This window comes from Thamnophis sirtalis, unplaced genomic scaffold (genome assembly GCF_051295495.1).
Source record: "Thamnophis sirtalis isolate CommonGarterSnake01/CBP01778 unplaced genomic scaffold, rThaSir2_p1.2 scaffold_3, whole genome shotgun sequence".
Classification (NCBI taxonomy): domain Eukaryota; kingdom Metazoa; phylum Chordata; class Lepidosauria; order Squamata; family Natricidae; genus Thamnophis; species Thamnophis sirtalis.
In genome coordinates this window covers 83,364,551-83,392,376 of record NW_028261383.1, presented here as the reverse complement: position 1 = coordinate 83,392,376, position 27,826 = coordinate 83,364,551, and the positions used below count along the sequence as shown (strand labels likewise).

The following is a 27,826-nucleotide window of genomic DNA, read 5'->3' as shown; positions in this document are numbered from 1 at the left end:
CAGAAGTTGTGAGTGCTCCAACAGTGGAGGTTTTTAAGAAGAGATTGCACAACCATTGGTCTGAAATGGTGCAGGGTTTCCTGCTTGAGCAGAGGATTGTACTGGAAGACCTCCAAGGTCCCTTATAATTCTCTTATTCTGTTAACATGGAGAAAAATGCATTTGGCAAACCATCTTAATGGAATACTGCTTAGATTGCTTTAGAAAACTGAGAAGCTTGCTTATCGCTTGCTTTTTTTCCTTGAGGAAGAAGACAACATTTCTCTCCTTAACCAAGAAGCATTATCAGTTCTGGCAGGATGGTGGGAGCAATGAACGGATTCGTTCTTACAAAATGGGATGGTGGTAGTTTGGAAGGATCATATTTCTTTGCAGTCATCTGGTCATTAGTGCTGTCCCTGAGAGTTCTTGAGGCCACTTTGAGGTTTATCTATGCAGTTATTGTAATTAATAATAATAATAAAACACATACAAAATAAGAAGACAGACTACATAATGATTTCATTATTTATTGATAAATGAAGCTGAGGCACAGGAAAGTCTCACTGAGTAAAGCAGCAGGAGCAGAGGGAAGAATACAGTGATGTTTCTGTATTTGAAGGAATCAAATACTTTTAGCCAATCTTCTTCTACGTCTTCAAATTACTTGCATTTTCCAAGGTATTTCAGCTGAAGAGTTCTACCACTGTGACTGATAAGGAAACAAAGGCAAGAATTAAGTCAAGAATCTATTGGCTGTCATTGCACAACCAAAAGAAGGAATCTAGAATTCAGCAAGGGAACTAAGGATCCACTGAAATTGACCAAGTAGCTATTTTCTTCTATCTGCTAACAATAAAATATACTGTTTAACACCACGTCACGATTCATTTCTGTTAGAAAATCATTTATTTTAAAAGATCTGTCAATAAAAGTGCTCTTGTCACCAGCTGTTCTTAGTAAAACTTATACTCACATATATGCATTGCAGAAGAAACACTGATTATCGTAGGTTTTTCCATCAGAGGCACAGTGCGGATTGTACTCCTTTGTGCAGGCTTCCTTTGGGTATCCCTTACAATAAATCTACACAAAAGGCAAATGATATATTTACTTTTCCTACTGTTCTTTATAGTAAGATAATAACTATTGATGTTAATATGTACTTTGTGCACATGATCATGTAAGACACCGATTATGCATTATTATTATGCTGTCAAGTTGTAATTCCATTTTTTGTAAGTCAAGTGAAGCTACGTCAGTGGTCCTCTCTTGTTCCATATGGCTTTACTCTTCCTTGTGTGAGGAGCAAGTGGCAGTCCTTCCAGTAAGCCTTCCTTCCTCTTTCCATATCTTCTGCCAATTACTACCATTCCTGCTGCAGGAGACTTTTGGTCACTCATATCTTGGTTTCTTTTCAAGTGAACTCTTACAATGCACAAGACTATCCTTGAAGAGACCCTGGAAGGTACAGATGATCTAGGAGTTATATTTTATTTTTCCTAGATCACCCCAATACTTTGGGAACTTCACTAGCTACCAATCAGTCTCCAGATGAAATTGAAGATGCTGCTTGTCACTTTTAAAGCCCTATATGGTTCAGGACTTGTTTAGCTCAGGAACTATATATGCCCATTGATTTTGCTTATCTATAACATCTGGAAAGAAGGGATCTCTACTGTGAGGGATTGTCACCTTCACAGACCATGAAGCTGGGCCTTTTCCATTCCTGCATCCCATCTGTGGAACAGCATTCCTTCAGGAATCTGAAAACTACCAATCTTGCTGATATTTAGGAAACCTATCAAGACTCAGTTGTTCCAGGAAGCCTTTGAGAACTGATTTGAGAGATGGAACACTTCAACATATGATTGAATTAGATTATTTTTTTCTATTATTGTATTTTTAAAATCAGTTTACTGAATTTAAGTGTACACTACCCTGCTTCCCTGAAAATAAGACCTCCCCGGATAATAAGCCCAATCGGGCTTTTGAGCGCATGTGCTAAAATAAACCCTCCCCTGAGAATAAGCCCTCCCCCCAAAAATTTTGCAACACAGCAGCAGTCATGAGGTGACCACGCTTGCTGCTTCCTGCACCTCAAAAATAATAAGACTTCCCCAAAAATAAGGCCAAGCACTTATTTTGGGGGCCAAAAGAAAACACTGTATTTAAAGATGGTTGTAACCAAAGTAACATTTAAGCCTGAGCTAGCTAAAGAATATAGATCCCAGCTATTATTAGTGACACTGCAGAAACATACATCTGCTTTTATTATTGTATGTTGTATTTACAGTATATTATTCAAATTTTCTGAGTGATTTATACCTCCCACTTATTAAAAATCATATACATGCACTAATAGTAAAAGAACCATAAAAGTAACATTACACAATAGATTATATTGCAGAGTTTGTGATGTATTGTGATTTTAAGTGTGTACTGAGCCTTTCAGGACTTTGGGAGGATGAGTCAAAGGACAGGAGTGAGTGGATAAAAGGGAAAGAATTGGTGTGTTATGCTGGTAAATGTAATTGTTAGTTGTTATAAATTTACCTATAGGAAGAGAAAGGTAGAGAATCCATGCTACTATGTAACGCTGCCTTGAGAATTTTGATAAGCCTTCTTCTTTTCTGTGTACTTTTCTAAGGTACATTATCTTAATGAATTTAACCAGCATGTAATTACAGTACAGTGGTGAGTTCCAGCAGAGACTACTTCTGGTTCGTTCAGGGGTGTGCTGCGCGCATGTGCAATACAACTAAAATTGCTCTGCACATGCGCAGAAGCAAAAAACAAGATTGGCTTTGCCAATATGATATATCCAATAAACCTATTCTTTGAGGAGTTTATCTGCCCTGGAGTTGGATTTCTTATGGGTGTATTACTTGAAAGCCTGACACAATTCATAATCAAATCATGAAATACAAGGGACTTGAATAAGGAAAAAAAAATGTGACTCACCTTGAGATCTTTTGCAGTGGCAACATCTGCAACCAAAAATTCCAAATGAAAACACTTCGAAGAAATCTATACCATCTTATATTTTGTTGATCACATGACACCCCCCCCCCCAAGACACTGCAACTGCATTAATACATGCCAGTTATCAAGGATCCACATTTTGAGCTTGTGATCAGGGGGATGCTGAAATAGTTATAGGTGTCATAAATCACATTTTTTTAAACTTCAAATGATCAATGAATGAATGGTTATAATTTGAGGACTCCCTGTAGTAAATAAAATAACTGCCATCTTTCCAAAGTCACCAGGGCTATTATCTATACTTTGCCTGTGTAGCCTGCCTGTTCAGCTGTACAAAAAGTTGCATTCCCCACAAGTTGCTCTAGATGACCCCACAGTTTGAGAAGCCCTGATGTACAATATCTTCTTGCAAAACAATCATCTCTGCATAAGTAACGTCTTGCTTTCCTTTGAGTCTTCTATTAATGTTCCTGAAGGAGGAATCAGATTCTACTGAGACTGATTTGAGATAGTTGGTGGATTATGGACTTGTTTTCTCCATGACCCATCTAATGGAGTATAAGTCCTGAAAGCAAAATCCCCCCACAAGGAAAAGTAGCAATATGAAATACAGCCCACAATTATGGGTTTGACTTTGTGGTAATTGGAAATCTTACTGTGTGGTAGTTGTTAAATATTAGTTAATATTCAAGATGCCAGTAACACACTCTGGGCTCTCTGATTGGCTGAGAGCCTCAGAGGGTGTTGCCGGCCGAACGTTACTGTTGATTGGCCGAGGGACTGCTGTCAGCGGTTGCTGTCCCGTCCCCGGCCGGTGATTGGTTGAATTTTAGTATAAATACCTTGGCGCGAGTTTTGTTGTTCGAATCGCTGTCATCCAGAATAAACCAAGTTGTTAGTTGAAACCGGGCTGCGCGTCGTCCCTCCGTCAAAACTTAAAACTGGCGACGAAGGTGGGATTTGGCGATTCCACGCAAGCCTAGGTTAGAGAGAGAGAGGTTCTATCAGCTAGCTGCCACAAGTCGCTACTCGCGCCGGCACCGAACGCTGAGGAAAAATTTTTTCCTGTCATGACCTCCTCCCCTCAGCTCCTCACTCATCAGCCTGCCGAACTCTTAAGCAACATGAATTCTTTACCGCCTTTCGCTCCTTTTGGCTCCGCCGGCGAATCCTGGGAAGGATTCATGGAGCGGTTTGAAACTTATCTAATTGCTACCAAAAATCAGGCTCAAACAGATGAGGAGAAGTGCAGCTTCTTTTTATCATGCTGCGAACCCTCTATGTTCGCCTCAGCCAGAGCTATGGCTGCCCCCAGACCGGCATATAAGTTAGGCTGGGACAACTTAATGGCGAAATTGAAGGGGCACTATGCCCCGACGCCCTCCAAAATTGCCCGCAGTTTCGCGTTCCGGAGAAGAGTACAAAAGCCGGGAGAGTCGATTAGTCAGTTTTTAGAAGCCCTGCGCACTGTGGCGTCCCAGTGCGATTTCTCAAACCTCGAAGAAAATTTAGTCGAGCAGTTTGTGTGCGGAGTGCGGGATGTACATTTAAGAAGCCGCATGTTCCGTCATCACGATATTACACTACTTCAGGCAGTGGAGATCGCCAGAGCAGCCGAGCTCTCTGAGCAATCCACCGCAGATTTGGAGCGGCTACAATTGTCATCCCAAAATCCAGGGCACGTTCCGTTCACTCCACCGGCCTCACAAGTACATGACATTGACTATGATGACCTTACACCATCTGAGGACCTGGAGCCCGACAACGTCGGCCAAGTCCGTGCCCAGCCTAGGCGAAGACAACCGGCTCCTGCAGCGGCCGCACCGCAAAACCCCAAGGCGTCTTGCCTTAGTTGCGGAGGCCGCCACGACCGCCAGACCTGTCAATTCAAAAACGCAATCTGCCGCCGTTGTCAGAGGCAGGGGCACATTGCCCACGTCTGCCGTGCATCGTTGCCGGCCCCTGCCTTCTTCCAAGCAAATGAGAGACCCAGGTCGCAGCCGCGCCGCCAGCCACCGAGGCCAACTCGCAGAGGAGACGACTGCCACAATGTGTCTGAACCGCAGGAAGTGGAGAGTTCCATTAACCAGGCCTCTTCAGGTTCCCGCAAAGTTACAGCCAATGTCCACCTGGCAGGTCAGCCATGCCAAATGGAGGTGGACTCTGGCTCCTCCCGTTCGTTGTTGTCCTGGGACATGTTCTCCCGCCTCTGCCCTGCGGTTTCCCAAACAAAGTTAGCCCCATCCCGCGTGCTTCTAAGGGACTACCAGGGAAAGTTAATTCCTGTCCTGGGGTCTTTTCCTATTCCTGTCAAGTATGGCAAGTTTACTGGGGAGCTGCCAATAATCATTGTAAAGAATGCCCTGCCGGCCCTTCTCGGCCTTGACTGGTTTCCAGCACTGGGGTTGTCCATTGGGGGGGTGCACCGGGTAAATTCCCCTTCTATTGAGGACGTCCTACAGGAGTTCTCTGATGTGTTTGATGGTCAGCTCGGGTGCTATAAGGGAACCCCCATCTCCCTTAGCTTGGATCCTCAGATTGCTCCCATTAGGCTGAAAGCCCGCAGGGTGCCTTTTGCCTTAAGGGCCAAGGTTGACGCCGAACTTGACAAACTGTTGGCGCAGGGTGTCATCGAGCCAGTTGATCATGCTCCATGGGAGACACCCATAGTCCTCCCGGTCAAGCCGGATGGCTCGGTGAGAATCTGCGCCGACTACAAGTCGACGATCAACTTGGCCCTTCAGGCAAACCCCTATCCAGTCCCTGTTGTGCAACACCTGCTCCACTCCTTGGGGCAGGGTTGCATATTTGCCAAACTGGATATGGCGCAGGCCTATCAACAGCTTCCGGTGGATGACGATGCGGCGGCTGCCCAGACCATCGTCACCCATCGTGGGGCTTTCCGTTGTCGCCGCCTACAATTCGGTGTGTCCGTGGCCCCGGGGATCTTCCAGAGCCTCATGGAGCGTCTGCTCCATGGGCTACCGGGGGTGGTTCCATATTTCGATGATGTTCTGATCGCTGCCACAAGCCGCTCAGAACTCATCGAAATATTACGGAAGGTCCTCTGTCGTTTCAGGGGCGCGGGATTGAAATTGAAAAGCAGCAAATGCTCATTTGCTGTCCCTAGGGTAGAATTCTTGGGCTTCTTAATAGACGCCCAAGGCATTCACCCTACACCATCTAAAATTGCAGCCATTAAGAACGCCCCTGTTCCCACCTCCAGGGCGGAGTTACAGGCGTTCCTAGGGCTGCTCAATTTCTACGCCCCCTTTATTCCTCACAAGGCGTCACTAGCCGAGCCGCTGCATCGGTTGCTCAACCGATCCGCGGCCTGGCGCTGGGGAAGCCGCGAAGCGCATGCGTTCGCGGCTGTCAAAGAGACACTGACGTCATCGGCAGTCCTCATTCAGTATCATGATGGGATGCCTTTGACGTTGGCGTGTGACGCCTCCCCATTTGGTGTAGGGGCGGTCCTGAGCCATGTCCTCCCGAATGGCTCAGAAGCCCCCGTGGCCTTTTATTCCCGGACACTCTCCTCGGCGGAGCGCAACTACAGTCAGATCGACAAGGAGGCTCTGGCTGCAGTGTCCGGGATTAAGAGGTTCCACGATTACCTCTACGGTCGGCACTTTACTCTTGTCACCGACCATAAGCCACTCCTTGGGCTTTTGGCGGGTGACAAGCCGACCCCCGCCATCCTGTCCCCCCGCATGACTCGCTGGACGGAGTTCCTCGCAGCGTATTCTTATACGTTGCTCTACCGTCCGGGCAAACAGCTGGGGCATGCCGATGCCCTCAGCCGTTGCCCACTACCGGAGACGGACACCGCCCCCGTCCCAGCCCTCTCTGTCCTCTCCATTGCCGCCTCCGGTTTTCCACTCTCCGCCGCAGACGTGGCGGCCCACACTAAGGCCGATCCGATCCTCTCCCAGGTCTCTTCCTGGGTTTTGAGGGGATGGCCAACAGACAAAGTGGCAGAGGGCTTCCAGCCCTTTAAAAATCGCCAGGCAGAGATCTCTCTCCACGGGGGTTGTCTCATCTGGGGGGATCGGGTGCTGATCCCCACCGCGCTTCGGCCACTAGTTCTGGATCTGCTCCACAAGGACCACCCGGGCATAGCACGGATGAAGGCATTGGCCCGTAGCTATGTCTGGTGGCCCTTGCTGGACACAGAGATAGCGGCCCATGTAGGCCGCTGCACCACTTGTCAATTATCCAGGCCCAACCCCCCTGCCGGGCCTGCTCGTGAGTGGGAGGCTCCGAGAGGCCCATGGTCTCGCCTCCACATCGATTTCGCTGGTCCTTTCCACGGCCAGAACTTCCTGGTTGTGGTGGATGCCTACTCCCGGTGGGTGGAGCTAGTCCTCATGGGCTCTACCACAGCCGAGAGTACGGTTAGGGCTTTACGGAAACTGTTCGCAACCCATGGGTTGCCGGACATAATGGTATCGGACAATGGGCCCCAGTTCACATCCACCATTTTCCAGGAGTTCTTGGCCGAGCAAGGGATCCGGCATGCGCCCATAGCCCCGTACCACCCGGCCAGCAATGGCCGGGCAGAACGGGCGGTCCGCTCAGCGAAGGAGGCGCTGGGCCGCATGGACCGGGGCGACTGGCAGGCGAGGGTGGCGGCTTACCTGCTAAGCCAACATTCCACCCCCTGCCCAACTACCAACAAAAGCCCCGCGGAGCTCTTGATGGGCCGGCGCCTGCGGACTCCCCTGGATAGGCTTCACCCGCTCTATTCAGGGGATCAGCCGAGCAATCTGGGGGTTCTTCCTCCCCGTTCCTTTAAGTTAGGGGATTCCGTGTGGGCCCGGTCCTTTGCGGGGGAGCCGAGATGGGTGCCAGGTTCTATCATTGACCTGACCGGCCCATGTTCTTTTAGGATCCAATTGGCTGATGGATCCCAATGGAGACGCCACCTGGATCAGCTAAGGAGGCGTCTCCCGTCGCAGGCTGGTGGCCACGAACCCCCGAGTGACAACACCGCAGTACCGGGGTTGCAATGTGAAGCCTTCGCCACACCAGGCCTCAACCTGCGCCAACCACAAAGTTCTCAAGCCGAGAGACCGCAAACAAGGGCCTTCGCCACACCTGGCCCCCACCTGTGCCAATCACAAGGTTCCCAAGCCGAGAGACCGCAAACAAGGGCCTTCGCCACACCAGGCCCTGCCTACCGAAGCGCCAACTACAAGGGCGCTGAACTTACAGCTCAATCCGAGGACACGATCCAGAGGGTTCCTCCTACGGTCAGTGACGCGCCCCCACGGCCAAACCTACCTTTGCAGTTGAGCCCGCCTTCTGGGCCTTCCCGAAATGGCGTGCCTCGGAGCTGCACTCCCTTCGGGGAGGAGCTACCACGAGGAGGTCCTCCTCCGCCGACGACTTCCCCTGCAATAAGAAGATCTGGGCGGGTCCGGCGCCGCCCAGCATACCTTAAGGACTACGCATGCTCCGTTTCGGGCATGCGCAGAACTGGGGGAAAGGGGTGTTAAATATTAGTTAATATTCAAGATGCCAGTAACACACTCTGGGCTCTCTGATTGGCTGAGAGCCTCAGAGGGTGTTGCCGGCCGAACGTTACTGTTGATTGGCCGAGGGACTGCTGTCAGCGGTTGCTGTCCCGTCCCCGGCCGGTGATTGGTTGAATTTTAGTATAAATACCTTGGCGCGAGTTTTGTTGTTCGAATCGCTGTCATCCAGAATAAACCAAGTTGTTAGTTGAAACCGGGCTGCGCGTCGTCCCTCCGTCAAAACTTAAAAGTAGTGATGAACATATTATTGATAAGGTTTATAAAATGAAGGCACTTTGGCCATAATTTGATGCTTGAGCAATGGGGAAATAATGTGAACGAAAGGTTTAAAATTCACATGAAACTATAATTTAAAAGAATGTTTTTATAAAACGATGTATCGCTAGTATTTAACATCAGATAGGTTATCTAGAATGAATAAAGGTATTTCAAATGAATGTTGGAAATGTAAAAGTAACTTCCGATTGAGCTTCCTGTGGAGTTGGAAGTGAGGAACGCGACCACCGTGATCCTGCTCTGAGCTCACCCTATCAGAAGGCTCAAATCCGAGCCGTAGTCCCCCTGGAAGGGTGATAAAGTAAAGGGACACTGCCTTGCAGGTTGGGGAGAGCCGCATCTCTCTTCCCTGACTTGGAAAGCCCCCTCATCTGAAGACGAGGAGCAGCAGCAGTCAAAATGGCTGCCATGAAGCAGGAACCAGCCAGAATACCTAAGACAGTGCAGGAATGTAGAGAGCCATGAAAGAAACTGGTTGAGATGATTCTTTTTTCTTTAAAGTTACCCTAGGGATAAGAAAGAACTCTAAAGGAGAGACTCTAAAATGATTTTGCTAGCTGCAGAAAATACCATTCTTATAGAGATTTATGTTGAAAAGTATGTTGAGAGCGCCATCTATTGACAGAAGGAAAAATGACTCTTAGACTCCTGGAAACTTACAGAGATCCTGGGCAGCTAGAATAAAAGACTAAAAAATACAGAGTAGACGGAAAATATTTTGGATTAACAGAGTACTGAGTAAATGATGGGATTTGCCCATCTGAAAAATGGAGATTGATTGAAATAAATATCTGCTGGAAAGAAAGGCAGTGTGAGAATTGGAGAGGAGAGTCTTATTTATCAAAGCATACTCCCAGGATCTTGGATTCCCTGGATGTTGGAGTTAATTGAGGCATAATTGTTTACCCTACACTTATTGTCATTATGGCTGGAGCTGAAGGAACAGTGCTGGGAATGAGAGAATTTCTAAATGAGATGGCCTTTGGTGTTTCAAAATATTTTGAACTTAATTGATGGTATGGATCAGAAAGCAGACTGTATTTCGCAAAGAATGAGAAACCAAGACCAAAATGTATATGAACTGGTGGAAACAACAGAAAGATTGGATGAAATGGACCTCTTGTCAGAAAATAGAATACAAACAGGAAAAAAATATGGATCAGAAAAATCAGCAAATAAAACAACAACCTGATAAAGAAAAGGAGGGGAACGAACAGAAGGATTGGCTATATCCACAGATAAACCAAGGACTGGAGCAAAAAAGGGGACTCACAAATCAGCTGACAAAGGAAGAAATACTGAAGAAAACAAAACAGATAAATCAACAATTGGAGAGGCAAGAAGTTACTTTTGGAGATTAGGACAAGGGCAGATAATCGGAAGAATTGGCAGTACAAAATTATACTGGGAGAAATGTTTAGAGTGAACAAAAAAGAGATAGATGAAAATAGAGATAAAACGGAGGAGTGTGGGAGCAGAATTAAAAATAGATAAGAATTGGAGTACTAAAAAAGAGAAGAGATGATGGGAAGAAAAATTGCCCTTTAAATATTACATCAGCCTATTATAAGCTAGAGAGGCAGAAATAAAAAGTAGATAGGGGAAATAAACTGCTTATAGAATGAATAAAAGTAACAGATTAGAAGTTTATAGATGTTATGTATTTTTCTTTCAATGTATATTTTAACAATGTAACAAGACTATAATTTGCTTAATGTGATAGAAATAATTAATAATGTTAATGTGAATTGGATCAACATAAATGACATCTAGTTAAACTTGTTCATACTATTATTGTCAATTGGATTAAGATGGAAAAATGGATAAGAATTGAAATACTAAAGAGGAAATATATAAATAATATAAGGATTATATAAACTTGATAATTGTATTTGGTTTATTTGTATGCCGCCCTTCTCCAGGAGGGACTCAGGGCGGCATACATAAATGTGATAAATGTGATAGAGATTATTAACAATGATAGCATAAACTGGATCAATATAAATGAAACTTTAAATGTGTTCATATATAATAGAGAAATGTTTAGAGAGAACAAGAAAGATATAGATGTAGATAGATAAAGATGAGGAGTTAGCATTTTTTGAATATATAATGATTATTAAATTTGAGAAATGTGATAGAGATTACTAATATTGATATTGGGAATTGGATTACCATATTTTTCAGAATATAAGATGCACTGGAGTATAAAACGCATCAAGATTTTGAAGAGGCAAATTTTTAAAGAGTCTCCACATCTTTTCTACATCGTGGTGACCAAAACTGAATGCAGTATTCCAAGTGTGGCCTTACCAAGGCATTATAAAGTGGTATTAACACTTCACGTGACCTTGATTCCATCCCTCTGTTTATGTAGCCTAGAACTGTGTTGGCTTTTTTGGCAGCTGCTGCACACTGCTGGCTCATATTCAAATGGTTGTCCACTAAGACTCCAACATCCCTCTCACAGTTACTACTATTGAGGAAGGTACCACCTATACTGTACTTGTGCATTTCGTTTTTCTTGCCTAAATGTAGAACCTTACTCTTTTCACCATTAAATTTCATTTTATTTGATAGTGCTCAATGTTCAAGTTTGTCAAGATCCTTCTGTATCTTAAGACTGTCTTCTGGAGTATTGGCTATTCCTGCCAGCTTGGTGTCATCTGCAAATTTGATAAGTTCCCCATTTATTCCCTCATCCAAATAATTGATTAAGATGTTGAACTGGGCCTAAAACAAAAACGTGGGGTACTCCACTGCATACTTCCCTCCATGTAGATGCAGTTCCATTGAGGACTACACGTTGAGTGCGGTTGGTCCTCCAGTTACGAATCCATCTGATGGTGATGCTGTCCAACCCACATTCTTCTACTTTATCTAGTAGTAGGTTATGGTCTACTTTATCAAGTGTTTTACTGAAGTCCAAGTAAACTATATCAACAGCATTCCTCTGCTCCACTAATTTTGTCACTTTGTCAAAGAATGCAATAAGATTAGTTTGGCATGATCTGTTTTTGACAAACCCATGTTGGCTTTTGGCTATTACTTTGTTTACTTCTAGGTGTTCGCTAATTCATTGCTTGATTATCTTTTCCAGAATCTTTCCTGGTATTGAGGTCAGGTTGATAGGTCTGTAGTTTCCAGGATGTATTTTTTTCCCCTTTTTTGAAGATGGGAACCACATCAACTCTTTTCCAGTCCTCTGGCAGTTCCCTGGTGCTCCAGGATCTCTGAAATATATAGTTCAGTGGTTCTGAGATCTCATCTGCCAGTTCCTTCAGAACCCTGGGGTGTAATCTGTCCGGTCCTGGTGACTTGAACCAGGACCGGACAGGTGCTCACTTACCATTTTCTTCCCTATTTCAATTTGTGTTCCTAATATGATTTTGTGGTGCTCTTTTTGATAGGTTGGACTGTTTTATCCCTTTGTGTAAAGACAGATGCAAAAAATGAGTAAAATAGTTCTGCTTTCTCCCTGTTGCTTGTCACTTTCTTGCCACTTTCTCCGAGCAATGGACCAATTGTTTCCTTAACCTTTTTCTTGTTTTTAACATATTGGAAGAAGCTTTTTTTGGTTATTTTTTACTTTTGTGGCAAGCCTTTCTTCATTGTGAGCCTTAGCTTTCCTTATTTCATCTTTACAGGCTCGGGCTATTTGCTCATATTCTGCCTTAGTTATATCCCCCTCTTTCCACTTTTTATACTTAACTTTTTTGTCTTTCAATTTGTCAGAGAGTTCATTATGCAGCCATGCTGGTTTTTTTGGGGAGCTGTTATTTTTCTTCTTCATTGGTATTGTGCTAGACTGGGCCTTTGTAATCTCATTTTTCAAAATTTCCCAAGCTTCTTGAGTTGTTTCTTTGGCTTCTCCTATAACTGGATGCAGCTATAGGACAAGCCAAAGAAATACAGCAAGGATGCGTCTTGGATAAAACATTTGGATAAAAATAAAAAAAAGAAGTTGTAATGAAAGAACTTATAATACAGGTAGTCCTTGACTTACAAGAGATCATTTAGGGAAAAATATGGCTGTACACAGTACAATACAGGGAAATATCGGTGGGCTGCAGGCCTTACGCCACGGTACGGGCCTACCGGAGCCTGCCCAGAGCATCAGATACCATTCCGGAACGGTACTCCGGAGGGCCCACCCAGCCGCTCGACCTCCTTACCTGCCTTTTAAGGCTTCCACGCTTCCACACACGGACCTGGCACATACAGCACCTGTGCGACGCTCCGCGGAGCAGCTAGAGAGTCACAGAGGCTTGCAGAGGTGCTAAGATTTATGCGTACGGTGCACACATTTGCGATGCGCTGCACCCGTCCATGTGGATCCCACCGGGCCCGTTCCAACTGTACCAATTGGAATGGGATCCTGAACCCACCACTTCAGAGAAAGGACCATGGGACATTTTCACTTTCAATATCGGTATGCATTGTTGATCATGAAATAGAGAATGGGTTGTTTGAGAGTTAGAAAGAGAAATTTCACATTTTTGGCATACAATCTCCATGACTATGTATGTATTTGTGCTCCTAAAGTTACCCAGCTTCTGCTTTAGAGATGAATATCATCAAAGGTGCATTCATTATCAAAAGGGCAACATGTAATTTGAGTCTCATATCAGGAGATGATTGAGAAATCTCATATTTGAATATTTCTGAATGGGAAACTGTTCCCGCGTAAAGATAACTAAAACATTATTGAAATTGTTCTACCTTGAGGGAATGTGATAAAAAACTTCCTGCTTTATGTGGTACCAGTAACCAACCTTTAATTATTGTCTCTTGTCAATAATACAAAAATATACATTATGAATACATACCAATATGTTCCCAATTGCATATCTACCAGTATGAAGTTATTGTGCATTTTAAAATGCAATAAAACTATAAATGTATTCCAATGTGAGCCAGTTTGGTGTAGTGGCTAGAGCCCCGGCTAAAAAAGCAGGGGACCATGAGTCAGCTAATTGTTCTTGGCCAGTCACTGCTAGAAAGAAGGTAAGGGCAAATCACTTCTGAAAAACTATGTGCCAAGAAAACTGCAAAAACAAGTTGAGGTGGTTGCAATGAGTCAACTTTGACTCAAAGGAACTAAAACAAAAAAAGGAGGCTCATATATTGGTTTAAAAAGAAGATTCATAGAGATATAATGCTTTGGATTTTTTATTGATAAATCAGATTAAGACATTTAATAGAGCAACGTAGCAGAAGAAGAGGGAAGCACAGATGTTTTCATGGGGTTGTTAATTAACAAGGTATCAAGATTGTGGGATATTCTCTGGTAAATGTTCTTTAATCTTCTGCATCTTCAAATTTACACATTTTCTAAGATATCTCAGCCGAAGTTTTCTACCACTTTTACTGATGGGAAAACAGAACCAAAAATTAAAAATAAGAACCACCAGGAGTGCATCCACCATCAAGTCCCAGCCAAGCAAAGGACTAGAATAATTAGCAATATCATTTGTGATCTCCTAAAACTAGAAAGGTGGCTATAGTTTGCCTTCCCCTTAAGATTGGTAAAACTGACACTATTACATAATCTATCTGGGACAATGTTTTCTGAGAGCCTACTTTAAAAAGGATCAGTTTTCCAAGGTTTTTTCACAGCTGTACAGAATGAACGGTATACTTACATATACCCATTGCAGAAGCCACATTTGTTGCCATAGGTTTTGCCATTAGAAGCACAATGGGCTTTATACTCCAAGGTGCAGAATTTCGATGGTACAGAATACTTCTTACAATACTCCTATGGGAAGAAGCAAATGATTCATAGCACTATCCTCTTAAGGCCAATGATAAGTTGAATAACATGATTATGTCTGTACCAGAGGTGGGTTCCTACCAGTTAGGTAGCAACTCGGCCTGCCATGCCCCCAAACCAGTTCTCTTCGCAGTACCATAGGTGCCACCATCTTGTCTTTTGCTTCTGCACATGTCTTTAATTACACAGTGCATCCCTGAGCGAACCAGCAGTAGCAGCAGCTGGAACCCACCCCTGCTCTGAACTGATTATCTTTTATCTTGTCAAGTTGTAATTCAGCAGAGTTCATTTCTGTTTTGGTTGATCCTCCTAGTCCCCATGTAGGCCATCATGCATTAGCAATGCTGGAAAATAGGTCTGGGATTTTTAGGAATTATATCTTACAGTCTTTATAATGCTATGCAGACAAATTCTACGTGGTTTGCAAGATCCCTCTCAACATTAAACACACAAACATATATAAGATACACTGAAAGAAAAAGCTCCACAACAGTGGTATAAAACATTGCTTAGTTTGTTATGGTTTTGGTGCAGATGTTTTTAATTGTGTGCTATGCCCTTAAAGGGCTTAGGAGGGTATGTAGGTTGGAAGAGGGAGTAGATAAAAGCAGAAAACCTGGCCTGAAATATGTTCCAAATCTTATTGTATCTGAGAATACAATACGTTGGCAATAAAGGATGTGGTGGTAAGGAGGGAGAGGGATGAGGCTATTATGCATCCACATTTCTGGGTCCAACACAGAGACTTAAAACTTAAACTTAAATCTGGTACTCACCTTCTCATTGATTTTTTGGGCAGCAATGTCTGTAAAAAAACCATATGAATGAAAATATTTGAAACAACTCCACATTATCTCCTATTTTTTATTTATTTACTTGTGTTTGTAAGTGCCTTTCTCCTTCCCTGCAATTAAACTCCTTGACCAGTTGAATAAACATAGCCAATTAAAACAAAAAATCAATTTAAAAAAACCAAACGTATAGTATTAATAAGTCAACTGGGATATTATTAGGGAGTTCAATATAGGAAGATAGCAGGTAGAACTGCACAATCAAACTCATCCATTTTTTTAATGTTTCCACCACTTGACATGTTCAATATATATATATATATATTATTTCTGTAAGTGTATATGTGTATGTGTATATGTTATGTTAAAGGGTGGGTGACAAATAGGTAAAAAATATGAAAGTAGCAAAACAATAAAATAGATCACACAATCAAAACAACATCAACCATAAAATCCTGTAAAATAAGAGACGAGATGGTGTAATGGTTAGAGTGCAGAACTGCAGGCTACTTCAGTTCAGCAGTTCTAATCTCACCAGGCTCAAGGTTGACTCAGCCTTCCATCCTTCCGAGGAGGGTAAAATGAAGACCCAGATTATTGGGGACAATATGCTGACTTTGCAAACCACTGAGAGAAGGCTATCAAAGCACTGTGAAGCGGTATATAAGACTAAGTGCTAAATGCTAACTGATATGTGCTATCACAAAATTCTAAATTTACTTCTAAAGTGAACACATCCCTCTATGTAGTCAGTGTATCCACTATACATCCTCACACTCCCAGATTCCCATTGACAAAAACATGTTTTAAGGGCTTTATGAAATGCTAGCAGGATCAGGACTACTATGATCTGATGTGATGATGGTCCATAGGGTGGGAGCCATAACAGAAAAAGTTCTCCTCCTGGACCCCATCAGACAGCATTTCCTAGACATAGAGTGTGCCTCTCCAGCTGGACCTGATGGAATGGGCCACAGGAGACAAGGTTGTGACTGTCCAATAAACAAATAAATAAATAAATAAATAAATAAATAAATAAATAAATAAATAAACAAACAAACAAACAAACAAACAAATAAATAAATAAATAAATAAATTAAATAAAATTATCCTTTCTATGTTGATTTCTTGTCTCACAGTCTCACAGTCCCAACTCCAGTATGATATTCTAGTGATGTGATGAGGTCCATTTTCCTTCTACCAAAAACCTCCCAAAACCCCAAGTCTTTCATTTCATTCTCTTAAACCTTGCTTTTATTTGACATTTTTTTTATCATCTTGCTTATGTTTCTAGGCCTCTTCTGAGTTCCTTCTTAACTGTTGTGGAAACACATTAAAAAGACAACAAAAATAATTGATATAATTATTTGTTAATTGATGTCTCAAGAGGAAGTACAAAGTGAAGTGCAGGTGTAGTAAGAGGGAAGGCCAGATCATGTATCTCTGGTTGAAAAAACAGCAGCAAGAGTCGCTAAGAGTCGGGTGACAAATAAATTTAATAAATTATTAATAGTATTAATCGTGGGCAGACCATTCAAGTTGGCTGATAGGAATCACACAGAGGAATATTTGGACCAGGAGCAACCTACCTCTGTTCATAGTGCTTTACAGATTTGCCTGAAATACTGCATTCTAACCACCAGGCTTACATTTTTTGTATATACAAAACCACCTAGATAATATACTGGATTGAGATCTGAAATAATTAGTTTTGGTTTTTCCCTTTATAAGTGATCTGGTACAGGCAGTTGCTTCTGTGGAGAGCTAACCATTTTTTCCAGGTTTAAGTTTCTTGTAAAAGCACATGAACAGTCAGTTCTCAATGGTTACAACACAATCAAGGTGCACGCTTACTTTGAGCAATTCACTTCCTCTTCTGTAAACTGATATTGTGACCATCCAGAATCTTAATTGTGCAAAAACATTTCCATTGCATAAACATGATTCTTCTTTTGTCTTAAGTGCTTCTTGGGCTAAAATACTTTGCAATACCTTGGGCTAAAATACCTTGCAACTCATCAGGGGTTTTACATGTTCTTCAGTTCATAATAAAACATTAGTAGTCCAATCCTTTCATCTCACACATTCTGCAAAAAGTTTCAGAAGTTTCAAATTTAATGGCCTAAATGGAATGCTATTTATTTATTTAATTTATTAATTTATTTATTCATTTCTTTATGCCACCCAAAGTCATCTTATGGAAAGATGGTTGGCATAAAAATTTAATAAATAAATGAAAATATTTAAAATAATCTATTTGATTGCCCATTTCATAACACCATGTTTCACCCAAAATAAGACTGGGTCTTATACACACAGACACAAAGATGTGTGTATGTGTGTGTGTGTGTGTGTGTGTGTTTGTATGTATGTATATATGTATGTATGTATGCATGTACATGAGGTCCCACTCGTCATCCTCAGGCTGGTGTCTTCGGTCTCGTGCCTGTGCGAGCAAAGTGTGATCGGAGCTGCCGTGTTCTCTCCCCTCTTAGTCTGTCTGTCTGTCTGTCTGTCTGTCTGCCTGCCTGCCTGCCTGCCTGCCTGCCTGCCTGCCTGCCTGCCTGCCTGCCTGCCTACCTACCTACCTACCTACCTACCTACCTACCTACCTACCTACCTATCTATCTATCTATCTATCTATCTATCTATCTATCTATCTATTTGTAGATTTTCACAGGTGTAGGTATGCTGGTCTTGTTGCATTCGGGTCTTTTCCTGTGTAAGATTGAGATTGTCTTGGCAACATTTCGGTGAGGTCTCATTCACCATCTTCAGGCTGGTGGTTTTGGCTTAAAGCGTGGTCAGAGTTGCCATCTTTCTATAAATCTTGGTGGGGTGTGTGTGGAGTGCTGTCTTTGTTTCAGTAAGTGGAATGATTGGTTGTGTGGTTGTACTGGTGCTGATTGGTGCTGGCTGTGTGTCCATTGTTGTTTTGTGTTGTAACAGCCTGGGTGGTGGGTGGGGTTCATTTGTTGACTAGGGCTGGTTTCCAGATGTCTGGTAGGTGGGAGGTATTGTCACATTTATTCATGTTGTGGGTTAGGGTTAGGATTATATAATTCTTTGATTATTCTTTCTCCTGCTCCCATAAGTATCTTATCCAACTCCGAACTTCCTAAGTTAAAACCATACTCCCTTTTATCTTTTCCCTATCTTGATTGTATTTGCAATTGTGAAAACCAACCTATATCAATCCCTTGTTTTTCTAATTCTTGTTTTTTTTTAGTTCCCCGCTTTCTGTTAAGATATCTTTGTATCTAGTATTTTTCATACTACTAATATTTGGATGTGTCAATGCTTCCATTGTTGAATGCCACATTGATATTTCTAAATAATGTTTCCCTTTCACTCTTTCCCACATTGTTAATAATCCATTCCTTACATAATGTCTTTGAAAATAGCTATGCGCCCTACTTTTATCATACCACAAAAAAGCAGGCCAACCCAGTTGCAAATCATGCCCCTCCTGTTTCAATAATCTTGTATTTCTCAGTAAAATCCATTCTTTCATCCAAGTTAGACCCGCTGCTTGGTAGTACAGTTTCCAGTTTGGTAATCCAAATCCTTCTCAAATCTTTGCATCTTGTAACATTTTTATATTAATTCTTGCTTTTTTCCCTTGCCATATATATTTCCCCACTATTTTGTTCATACTTTCTAAGATTTTTTTCTCTAGTTTTATTGGTATTATTTGAAATAGGTATAACAATCTTGGTAATATATTCATCTTTACTACTGGTATTCTTCCCATCATTGATAATTGTAGGTTTATCCATCTTTCCAAGTCTATTTCAATTTGTTTAAAGTACCCAGATGACACACTATTAAATGGAAAGGGTGAGGGGAAGAAAAGAAAATATTAAACATATATGTATATATTCAAGAACAAGACATAAAGGGGGAAAACATACTAGGGTAGACTAGTGAAGGTAAGGGAATAAGAAATGATACTAAAGTATATTTGGGATGACAGAAATACCATCCCAAGGAAACATAAACTGAGTTTTAAATATACACCAACAATAATAGAAAAAGAAAGGGAGAGAGGAGGAGAGAAAGAAAAGAAGACAGGAGAAAGAAGAAAGAGGCGAGGAGGATGGAAGGGGGAGAAAGAGAAGGAGGGAGGGTAGGAAGGGGAAGAGGAAGAGCAGGAGTAGGAGAAAGGTAAGGGAAGAAGGGAGGAGAAGGAGAGGAGGAAGGAAAAAAGTAGAGAAGGGAGGAAGGGAGAAAAGAAAGGGAAAACAAGGAGGTGTTACAAAAAGGAGGAAGGGATGGTAAATAAAGCAACCCAAATTGTACATTATTCCTTATTAAATGAAATAATAAATGTATAAGAGTGATAAATGTAAAGAAGAATACCAATTATGTGAATGTATACTTAAAATGGTATGTAAGAGAATAAAAAATAATAACAATCCTTTGGGGAAAAAGGATAGGAATATTGAAGGAACATGTGGACCAAAATGATGGACAATTATCAAGAATGATTATTTCAAAATATCAGACATTAAAATGAGTAGGTAAATATTTCTGAAAATGTCTTCCTCTGCCCAAGTTAATCATGCAGTATATATAGAAGTTGTTAAAAAATGATGAAAGAATAGAGTGATGGTAAAATAATTATTGGCCAAGAATCTCTTTTTCTCCTCAGAAAGCCCACTATTGCTCTCCACGATAAGCATGGTAAGCATCTTGGTAACCATGATGTACTTGATTTGGGAGCAATATGAATATTATTATTGATGAGCTGATTATGCAGAGTGGGAGATGTCAGAAACCAAGATTTTCTGCTTTTCCTGGCTAGGAAGGCAATGGGAGATTTAAGCTGTTTGGGGCATACAATTCAGTGTTTTTATTTTTAGAGGGAAACTATGCCTGTTGATAATTTTGTTATTGGGGACTTGAGAGGGCTGAATAAAAATGGGATTTTGGAGCCACAAAAGTTGCCCACCAGTGCCCAACTGAATTTTCACTGTATTCAGGTTGAAGAGAAGGGACAGAATTCTCCTTTGCATGTTTCATCCCTTGGAAAGATACTATCAGCCAGAGTAGACATTGCTAAGCTAGATGCATCAGATCAGAGGTCCCCAACCCCTGGGCCGTGTCCCACTACTGGGACGTGGCCTGTTCGGAACTGGGCCCCATTAGTGGTTGGCCAGCACGAGCACACCCAGCATGACTTGCATGAATGGCCAGCCGGTGTGCACACGTGAAGCTCAAGTTGCGCAAGTGGCGGGGCCATTTCTCCCCTCCCCACTAAGACACCAAGCTGTAAAGATTGGGGACCATTGCATCAGATGACCTGAAAAAAATAACTTTCCTATATGTGTATTCAAGAACACGGGAGCTTTTCCCAAAAGTTGTGAACTTGCCACATATATAAAGATGGAAGTTCTGCAAAAAGAAGAAAAAGAAGTCATTAATAGTTATTCTATTCTGTCAGGGAGTATTGCACAAAGTATAAAGAAGTAAGAAAAATAGACAGCTGTTAGCAATAACATGTAACAACCCATATTGCAGTTTTTTAATTTAATTAATCAAATTTGTACAGCAGCTCATCTCATCAAAAGTTTTGATCCCTGCCTCTGAAAAAAATTCTGCTCATTTTACATATGAATACCTCCATGCTATTCACTCTAGTCCATGTCCACTACAACCACCCAAAGCTATATGTCAATCCTGAGCTCAGCTGTACAGCCAGGAAATGTTGCGATACAAACACGGTGTGGTTTAAAAACAATGCAATTGTTGCTCCATTTCTTTTGATACCAATAATCCAGCTTTGCAAAACTAAAGATTCAGTTAGACCACAGGGTTAATGAAGAAATCAGTGAGGGAATTAAACTATGGATAAATGGCAAAATTCAGATTTCCGGGGCCAACTTTGTTGTTTACTAACTCCCACAAAACCCATCAAATAGAATTTGGATACAGTAAGAACAAACAGATACATTAAAAACAGAAAGAACAGCTTTAATAGAAAAGAATTTGCTTTGAACATCAAAAGAAATGTAAGGAGCTTATGACCTATTCCACAAAATCACAGCAAACTTTTAATTTGTTGCTGCTTATATAAAAATGCTGGAAGTTGATGTGAACTGCTGTTTATTCCAGAATCTCCTAGCAGATCCAAATCTATTGTTTTCAGCTACCAGAGAAAAATAATGTAACATTTATCTAATTAAAGTACATGAAAACTCTGATAGGAACAATAAGTGGGAATCTCATTTTTAGATACATATCCACCTTTCTTTTAGCCAAATCAAGGTGGTATGTACAATGGTATAATTTGACCTCCATCCCATTTTATTTTGATTTAAGGCCTTGTAGCCTTCCATAAACTGGGATTAAAATATCAGGACAATATTTAACACTTTCACAGAAACCTTCCCTACTATGTTAAATGTGCAGTGCAAAGTTCTAGATACAATGATGGTCCCAGAGAAAAATTGAATGTAAGGCCTTTTAAATACTTTGAAAATCCAAGGACTAATTTATGCCAAAATATGTGAATATTCCATAGACAACTAATAGGCAGGGAATTCTCTATTCTGACAGGATTTGCTCTTTCTACCAGACATACACACACACAAACACACACGTACATCAAACAAACAAACATAAACAAACAAACAAATAATATTTCTAGGTGTTTGAGACAATAGCTAAAATTTGTTCATAGAACTCTTGAAAACTCTGAATGCCTGTGTCCATTGGATAATCCAAAACTCTATAAACATACTGGTACATGTACTTATATATTTATTTGAATGTTTCATTTGCTCCCACTTAAAAGTATTTCAAACTAGGATACATAATTTGAAAGAAACAGTAATAAAACCAAGACAAATTTTACAAAAATTATCAATGCAGACAGCATTACAATTGAAACCATGTGGAATGTAAACAACGATAACATAAAAACATCATTATGACACCAGGGGTGGGTTGCTGCCGGTATTACTGCCGGTTCGGTGTGCAAAAAGTTTTTGTACCACGCGTGTGCGCATTTGCACTTAAACAGGCCTGTGCATGTGCACTACATTAGAAAAGGGGAAAATACAATTTTGCAATGAAGATTGTTCTGTACATGCGCAGAACCAAAAATCAAGATGGCGCCACCGCTGATACAACCGGTTTGAGGGCGTGGCAGGCTGAGTTACTATTTACTCAGCCGAACCAGTCCCGAACCAGGAACCCACCTCTGTATGACACCCTTAAAATATAATAATGACATAGCAGCACGAGTTCAAACTAAGAAACATATAAATCTTCAACTGAGGAAGTCAATCAAAATTGGTTGAATTCAATGAGGGTTTTTTTGTGTGTGTTTTAAAAATTTTTCCTATGAGAATGGATTTTCCAGTCAAGACTGATTATGTGATTCTCTGTCCTTCAGTGTCTGGAACTCATTCAAATAATATTTTTTTGCAAAATTACTTTGTTTTACTATAATAGATCAAATTTTATATAGATTTTCACCATGAATCAGTAAAACTTCCATTGAAGTGAGGTCAAACTAAGATTATTCATGTCTGTCTGTCTGTCTGTCTGTCTGTCTGTCTGTCTGTCTGTCTGTCTGTCTGTCTGTCTGTCTGTCTCTCTCTATCTATCTATCTATCTATCTATCTATCATCTATCTATCTATCATCTATCTATCTATCTATCTATCTATCTATCTATCTATCTATCTATCTATCTATCTATCTATCTATCTATCTATCTATCTATCTATCTATCTATCTATCTTAATTTCACTAAGAAAGTATCAGAAAAAGAAATTGTTTATAAAAAATTGATCTTTCACCAGATCAGATCAGAGCAGAGGTGGCACAGTGGTTAGGGTGCAGTACTACAGGCCACTTTAGCTGACTGTGATCTGCAGCTCAGCAGTTCACATCTCACCAGGCTCAAGATCAACTCAGCCTTCCATCCTTCTGAGGTGGGTGAAATGAGGACCCGGACTGTGGGGGCAAGTTGCTGACTCAATTGGCTAAAAAAATTTGTAAACCGCTTAGAGAGGACTGAAAGCCCTATGAAGCGGTATATAAGTCTAATAAACAAACAAACAAACAAATAAATAAATATATACAAAACTTCAATATTTTACATATTTTCTAGTCATATTCTGGCTAGAAATTATTAATTATCAAGTTCAGATTCACAAATCTTTATCAGAATCTGATAATTCTTTGAATGCCTTAAAAATGCTGTTGGAAAAGCTTGGTTGTGTGTAGTAGATGTCAGAGATGCCTATAAAGTAATAATAGGATATGATTTTAATGAAGAATTCAAAAGATGAAAACTGCCTATATGATAATGGCTTAGATTTTTTTCTTCCCATTGAGTTGATTCTGGATGACCTATTTTATCCTGTATGAGACTTGAATTTTGCTGTCCTTGCCTCCCCATTGTGGTTTCCATATGAATATGGGATATCAGGGTTCTTAAAGCTGGTTTGTATGTATCTACCCTATTAGTTTTAACTACCTTCCCTCTCTTGATTGCCATTTGACCACAATTTTCCAATCTGAATGACATTTCATTCACTCTTATACAGCTTAATGTCATCCATACAGAGGAGGTGTCTGATGATTCTTTTACTCTTAACTCTGTATCTATACCGAGTCTTTGTGATTAGCCTATCTGGCTGAAGGAGTTCAAGCCTATAGAGAACAGAGGCCAGGACAATGTATAACATTGGTATGTGCTGTACCTAAAGGCCACTAGTGACAGATGTCACAAACTGACTTCCAGTTTCTTCAGCCAGTAAGCGTGGATCATGCCTGAGCCAGGTGCTAGTGGCCTTGTGCATGTTCTTAACCTGCTGTTAGATTTCTGCTACTGTGATGACTAGTTCCTGTTCTGAAGGATTGTTATGGTATGCTCTTAGGTCCTGCATCCACTCTGCGCTGGAGTTATATGTTTTCCCATATAGATAGTCATGATCATAATGGAGTCTGTCCCTTATGGTTACAATTCACAGTGGTCATTAACCAAGGTACCCATGTGATCATCTCACTTGATGATCCCGATCTCTTCTCTCCCTAATGCAATCATTAAGCAACCACACAAGTCATTAAGAGGAGCATAGAGTACCTCAGGAATGAGGGAGGCCCTGGAAGATCTAGCACAGGCTCAGGACCACACTGTAACATCTCACTAGCTCACACATAGCCTGCCCAAGATCCCCCAAGGCCTCCTCCACCCCTTAAAGCATCCTCTGCTCTACTTCCTGCTCCTGGAGGTACTTGCAGAGTTTGAGTCTCCTTTCCCACCCCATTGGCTTCCACAACCTCTTTCCCACCCTGATCATGGATCTCTCACTTAGGTTTTCAGTAAATCTTCTAGAAGTAGCTTTTCCACTGTGTGACTTTCCTATGCAGTAGAGACTTCGCTATTCTGGAGACAGGCACAATTTTGGGAGTGGCTGCAATTAATTGCTCAAAAATCCTTTCTGCTGTTCCGGATTTCTTCTGCCCATCTTTGTGAACATAGTAATCTTGCTGTAAAAATAAAGTCACATATTTTCTTTCCACTTGTTTGCCTGCCACACTAAAAGAAACCTTCAGGTTTCAATTTCACATCAATTGTCAGAATTTTCTGAATCAAAGTACATATCTTATTCCAAGATTTCTTAACTCACTTGCATGTCCACCAAAGAAGGCAAAAAGCTATATTCAGATTGATAAAATTTCCAACATTTGTTTCAAATTATACATCTTTGTCAGTTTGTCAGGAGTTGAATAACATTGCTAAATAATTTTATAAAAGATTTCTGTCAAATTACCAGTATAATGTAGATCTCAAACTTGTGCCCACATATTTTCCCAGTGATCAAGCATAATTCTATACCCAAAGATTTTCATCTGTTTTCATCTACCATCCACAATCATTCAGAGATTCATCTTGAAGATTAAATTTCAGTAACAATTTATACTTTTGAATTAAGATACTCATCATTGGTACCTAATTCCTCCTCAAACTCCTTTTTGATTGAAACTCCTCAAAAACCTTTTCTTTTATCTAGAGAACTAGTGAACTATGAAGACATATAGTGCAATTTATCTCCTCCCACATTGTGTTAATTAGACCAAATAATCAATTAATTATTAGTGTCAATTCTAGGTCATCAATATGTTTTCCAGGACAGTAGTTTCAGCTATTCTGTAACTCTGCTGTGGGAAATTCAATATGGCTTTTGGGGGAAAAGGTTGGGCTTTCGAAGAGTAGGCAGGGACCACCTCCAATTGTAACTCTGCCCTCCCCATCCCCAGAGAAGATAATCCAAGTATTTCAGAGATACCTTTTCTCTAAATCACCATTTTAATCTGGAGCACTTCAGTGGCCTCCCAGATGCAGGACAGATCCCTTGTGACACCCCCCCCCCCAATCCTTTATAATGACTCCTACCTGACAAACAAATGACCAGGCAACATTGCTTTCCCTTTGCTTCTTTCACTGTTGAAAAAGAGCATTTCCATAAGGAGGGAGAGGGAGTCCAGACCCTGGCAAACTGCAGAAGGCAGTTTGACACAAAGAAACTCCTCAGGCATAATTTATAATTATCTTTTGGGTAATTTCTGCAGATACCCAGATGCAGGTTACAAAGCTGTCCAATGACATATAAACTGAGAGGAGGAAAGAAGGAACCAGGTTTTATTCTCACATTCTCCTTTCCTATAGTATTCTCATGTGGCCAAAACCAAAGCAGGCAACCATGATTAGAATGGAAGGAAACTTAAATGAAGAGCTAAGCCTAAAGTGACGGGACCTAATTTCTCTTCTCCTCAAAACTGTCTGGATTTTCTCATAAAAAGGACTATCTTACCCCTTGCTTCACTACTTCTTAAACAGCAGAATTCTTGAAGCAGAATTTATCAAGCTATGTCAGTCACTGTCTACTCTGGAGTATTTAGCAAGGCAATAATATGGCAATACAGAGAAAGGATTATGTGAGATTGACATTTTCAATGTGGGCCTGCATTGATGATGCATAAAATGGAGACTGAGTTATTTCATATATATAAATATTTGAAAAAAGTTTATATTTTCTCATTCCTTTTTGTCTTTAATTTATTTATGTGTTTGTAGCTTGTGCCCCCCCCCTTCCAATTAATCATTGACTAGCTGTAAGAAAATGAAAAAAAAATCAGTACAAATTCAGTAATAACTGGCAGTACAATAACTGAAGCACATCCGCAACAGAACTAAGTAGACACAATTGTTATTGATTTAATTAGAGATTACAGTTACATTAGACATGAAAGTTCCACTTTATTTCTACTACAGGAAAAAAAATTGCTTACCAAATAGTCCTCAGGGACTATTTGAAGTTACCCTTGCATGAAAATAAGTTTGTGACCATTACCTTCATTGATAACCATCACAGCATTCCTCTGTTGAATTATCACCATTACAGTCAATCTGCATTGTCCTATCCCTCACCTGTTGTTTTTCTTTTCCCCCTCCATCTTGTAGAGTAGAGAGATTGAAGAGGAAGTTATTACACAAGAGTAAATATGCCTATTATGAGGACTACATATAGCAATCAATGCAATGCAATGGTTCCCACTGTGAGCTGGAAAACTGGTGCATTCTCCACACTGTTCCTCTTTACTCTCCTGTAATTCCTTTTTTTTTTTTGCACTCTCTCCACTCTGGAAGAAGGGAAGAAGGAAAAAATAGACACGAGAGATTGCCAGCAGACATTATCTTGCCACCTTACTCAAATTTGTTTAAGCAATCTCTGTAGGCAATATCTCCTGTGTCTGACCCATTTCTTTCCCCCTCTCCCCTCCCCACCCCCAAAAGAGGGATTGGAGACGAAAGGATTACAAAACAATAAGCAGACAAACATCAGGGAATATATCAGGCTATTCAATATGTTACTCCAGGTTCCCTGCCTTGAGCATGCCACCACATTCTTTTTCATGTTATTAGACAATTGAATGCCTGCACATTTCCCAAAATGAAGATATTGGCATAGAAAATTGAATTTATCAGAATACAAGAAGAACACCATCAGAGCAAGCAGCAGAAAACCTCCTTGCTTCGTGATCGTATTATGAGTTTGGTTGAAACAGGCCTCTGTGAAGTCACTGAAGTACGGGGGAAGCTGCATCAATGTAAAAACATCTATCTAGATAAATCATCCAGGAAGGCAGAAACATTTGTCATCCCAAAATTAAGGACTAACCAGAAATGCAGTAGTAATTAGAACTTACTGGAGTACAAGAAGAAAAGTAGCAGAGTGAGCATCAGAAGGCTTCCTTGCTTCATGATTGTGTCACAGAACTTGGTTGAAGTAGGACTCTCTGGAGCAGTTGATGCTGAAAGTGAGATCTCAAAAGCTTTCTCCTGTCCTTCTAGTTTATATGTGCATACCTTGACTACTTTTGTGATATTGCACCTCCCACTTCCAGATGCAATTGGATGAGGAACTGATCTGTTGCTGAAATGCGTGGCAAGCTAGT

General features: G+C 41.1%; 1 protein-coding gene across 1 annotated transcript; it reads right to left on the bottom strand.

The window, feature by feature from the left end:
- Positions 1 to 582: 582 nt before the first annotated feature.
- Positions 583 to 27,826, bottom strand: LOC106550709 (ovomucoid-like). The gene is made up of 4 exons (XM_087709384.1): positions 27,578 to 27,826; positions 2,944 to 2,969; positions 956 to 1,065; positions 583 to 691 (listed from the first exon to the last, which is right to left on the bottom strand). Exons 1-4 carry the CDS (start codon positions 27,630 to 27,632, stop codon positions 643 to 645), a joined length of 240 nt encoding a protein of 79 aa, XP_087565510.1. The 5' UTR covers positions 27,633 to 27,826; the 3' UTR covers positions 583 to 642.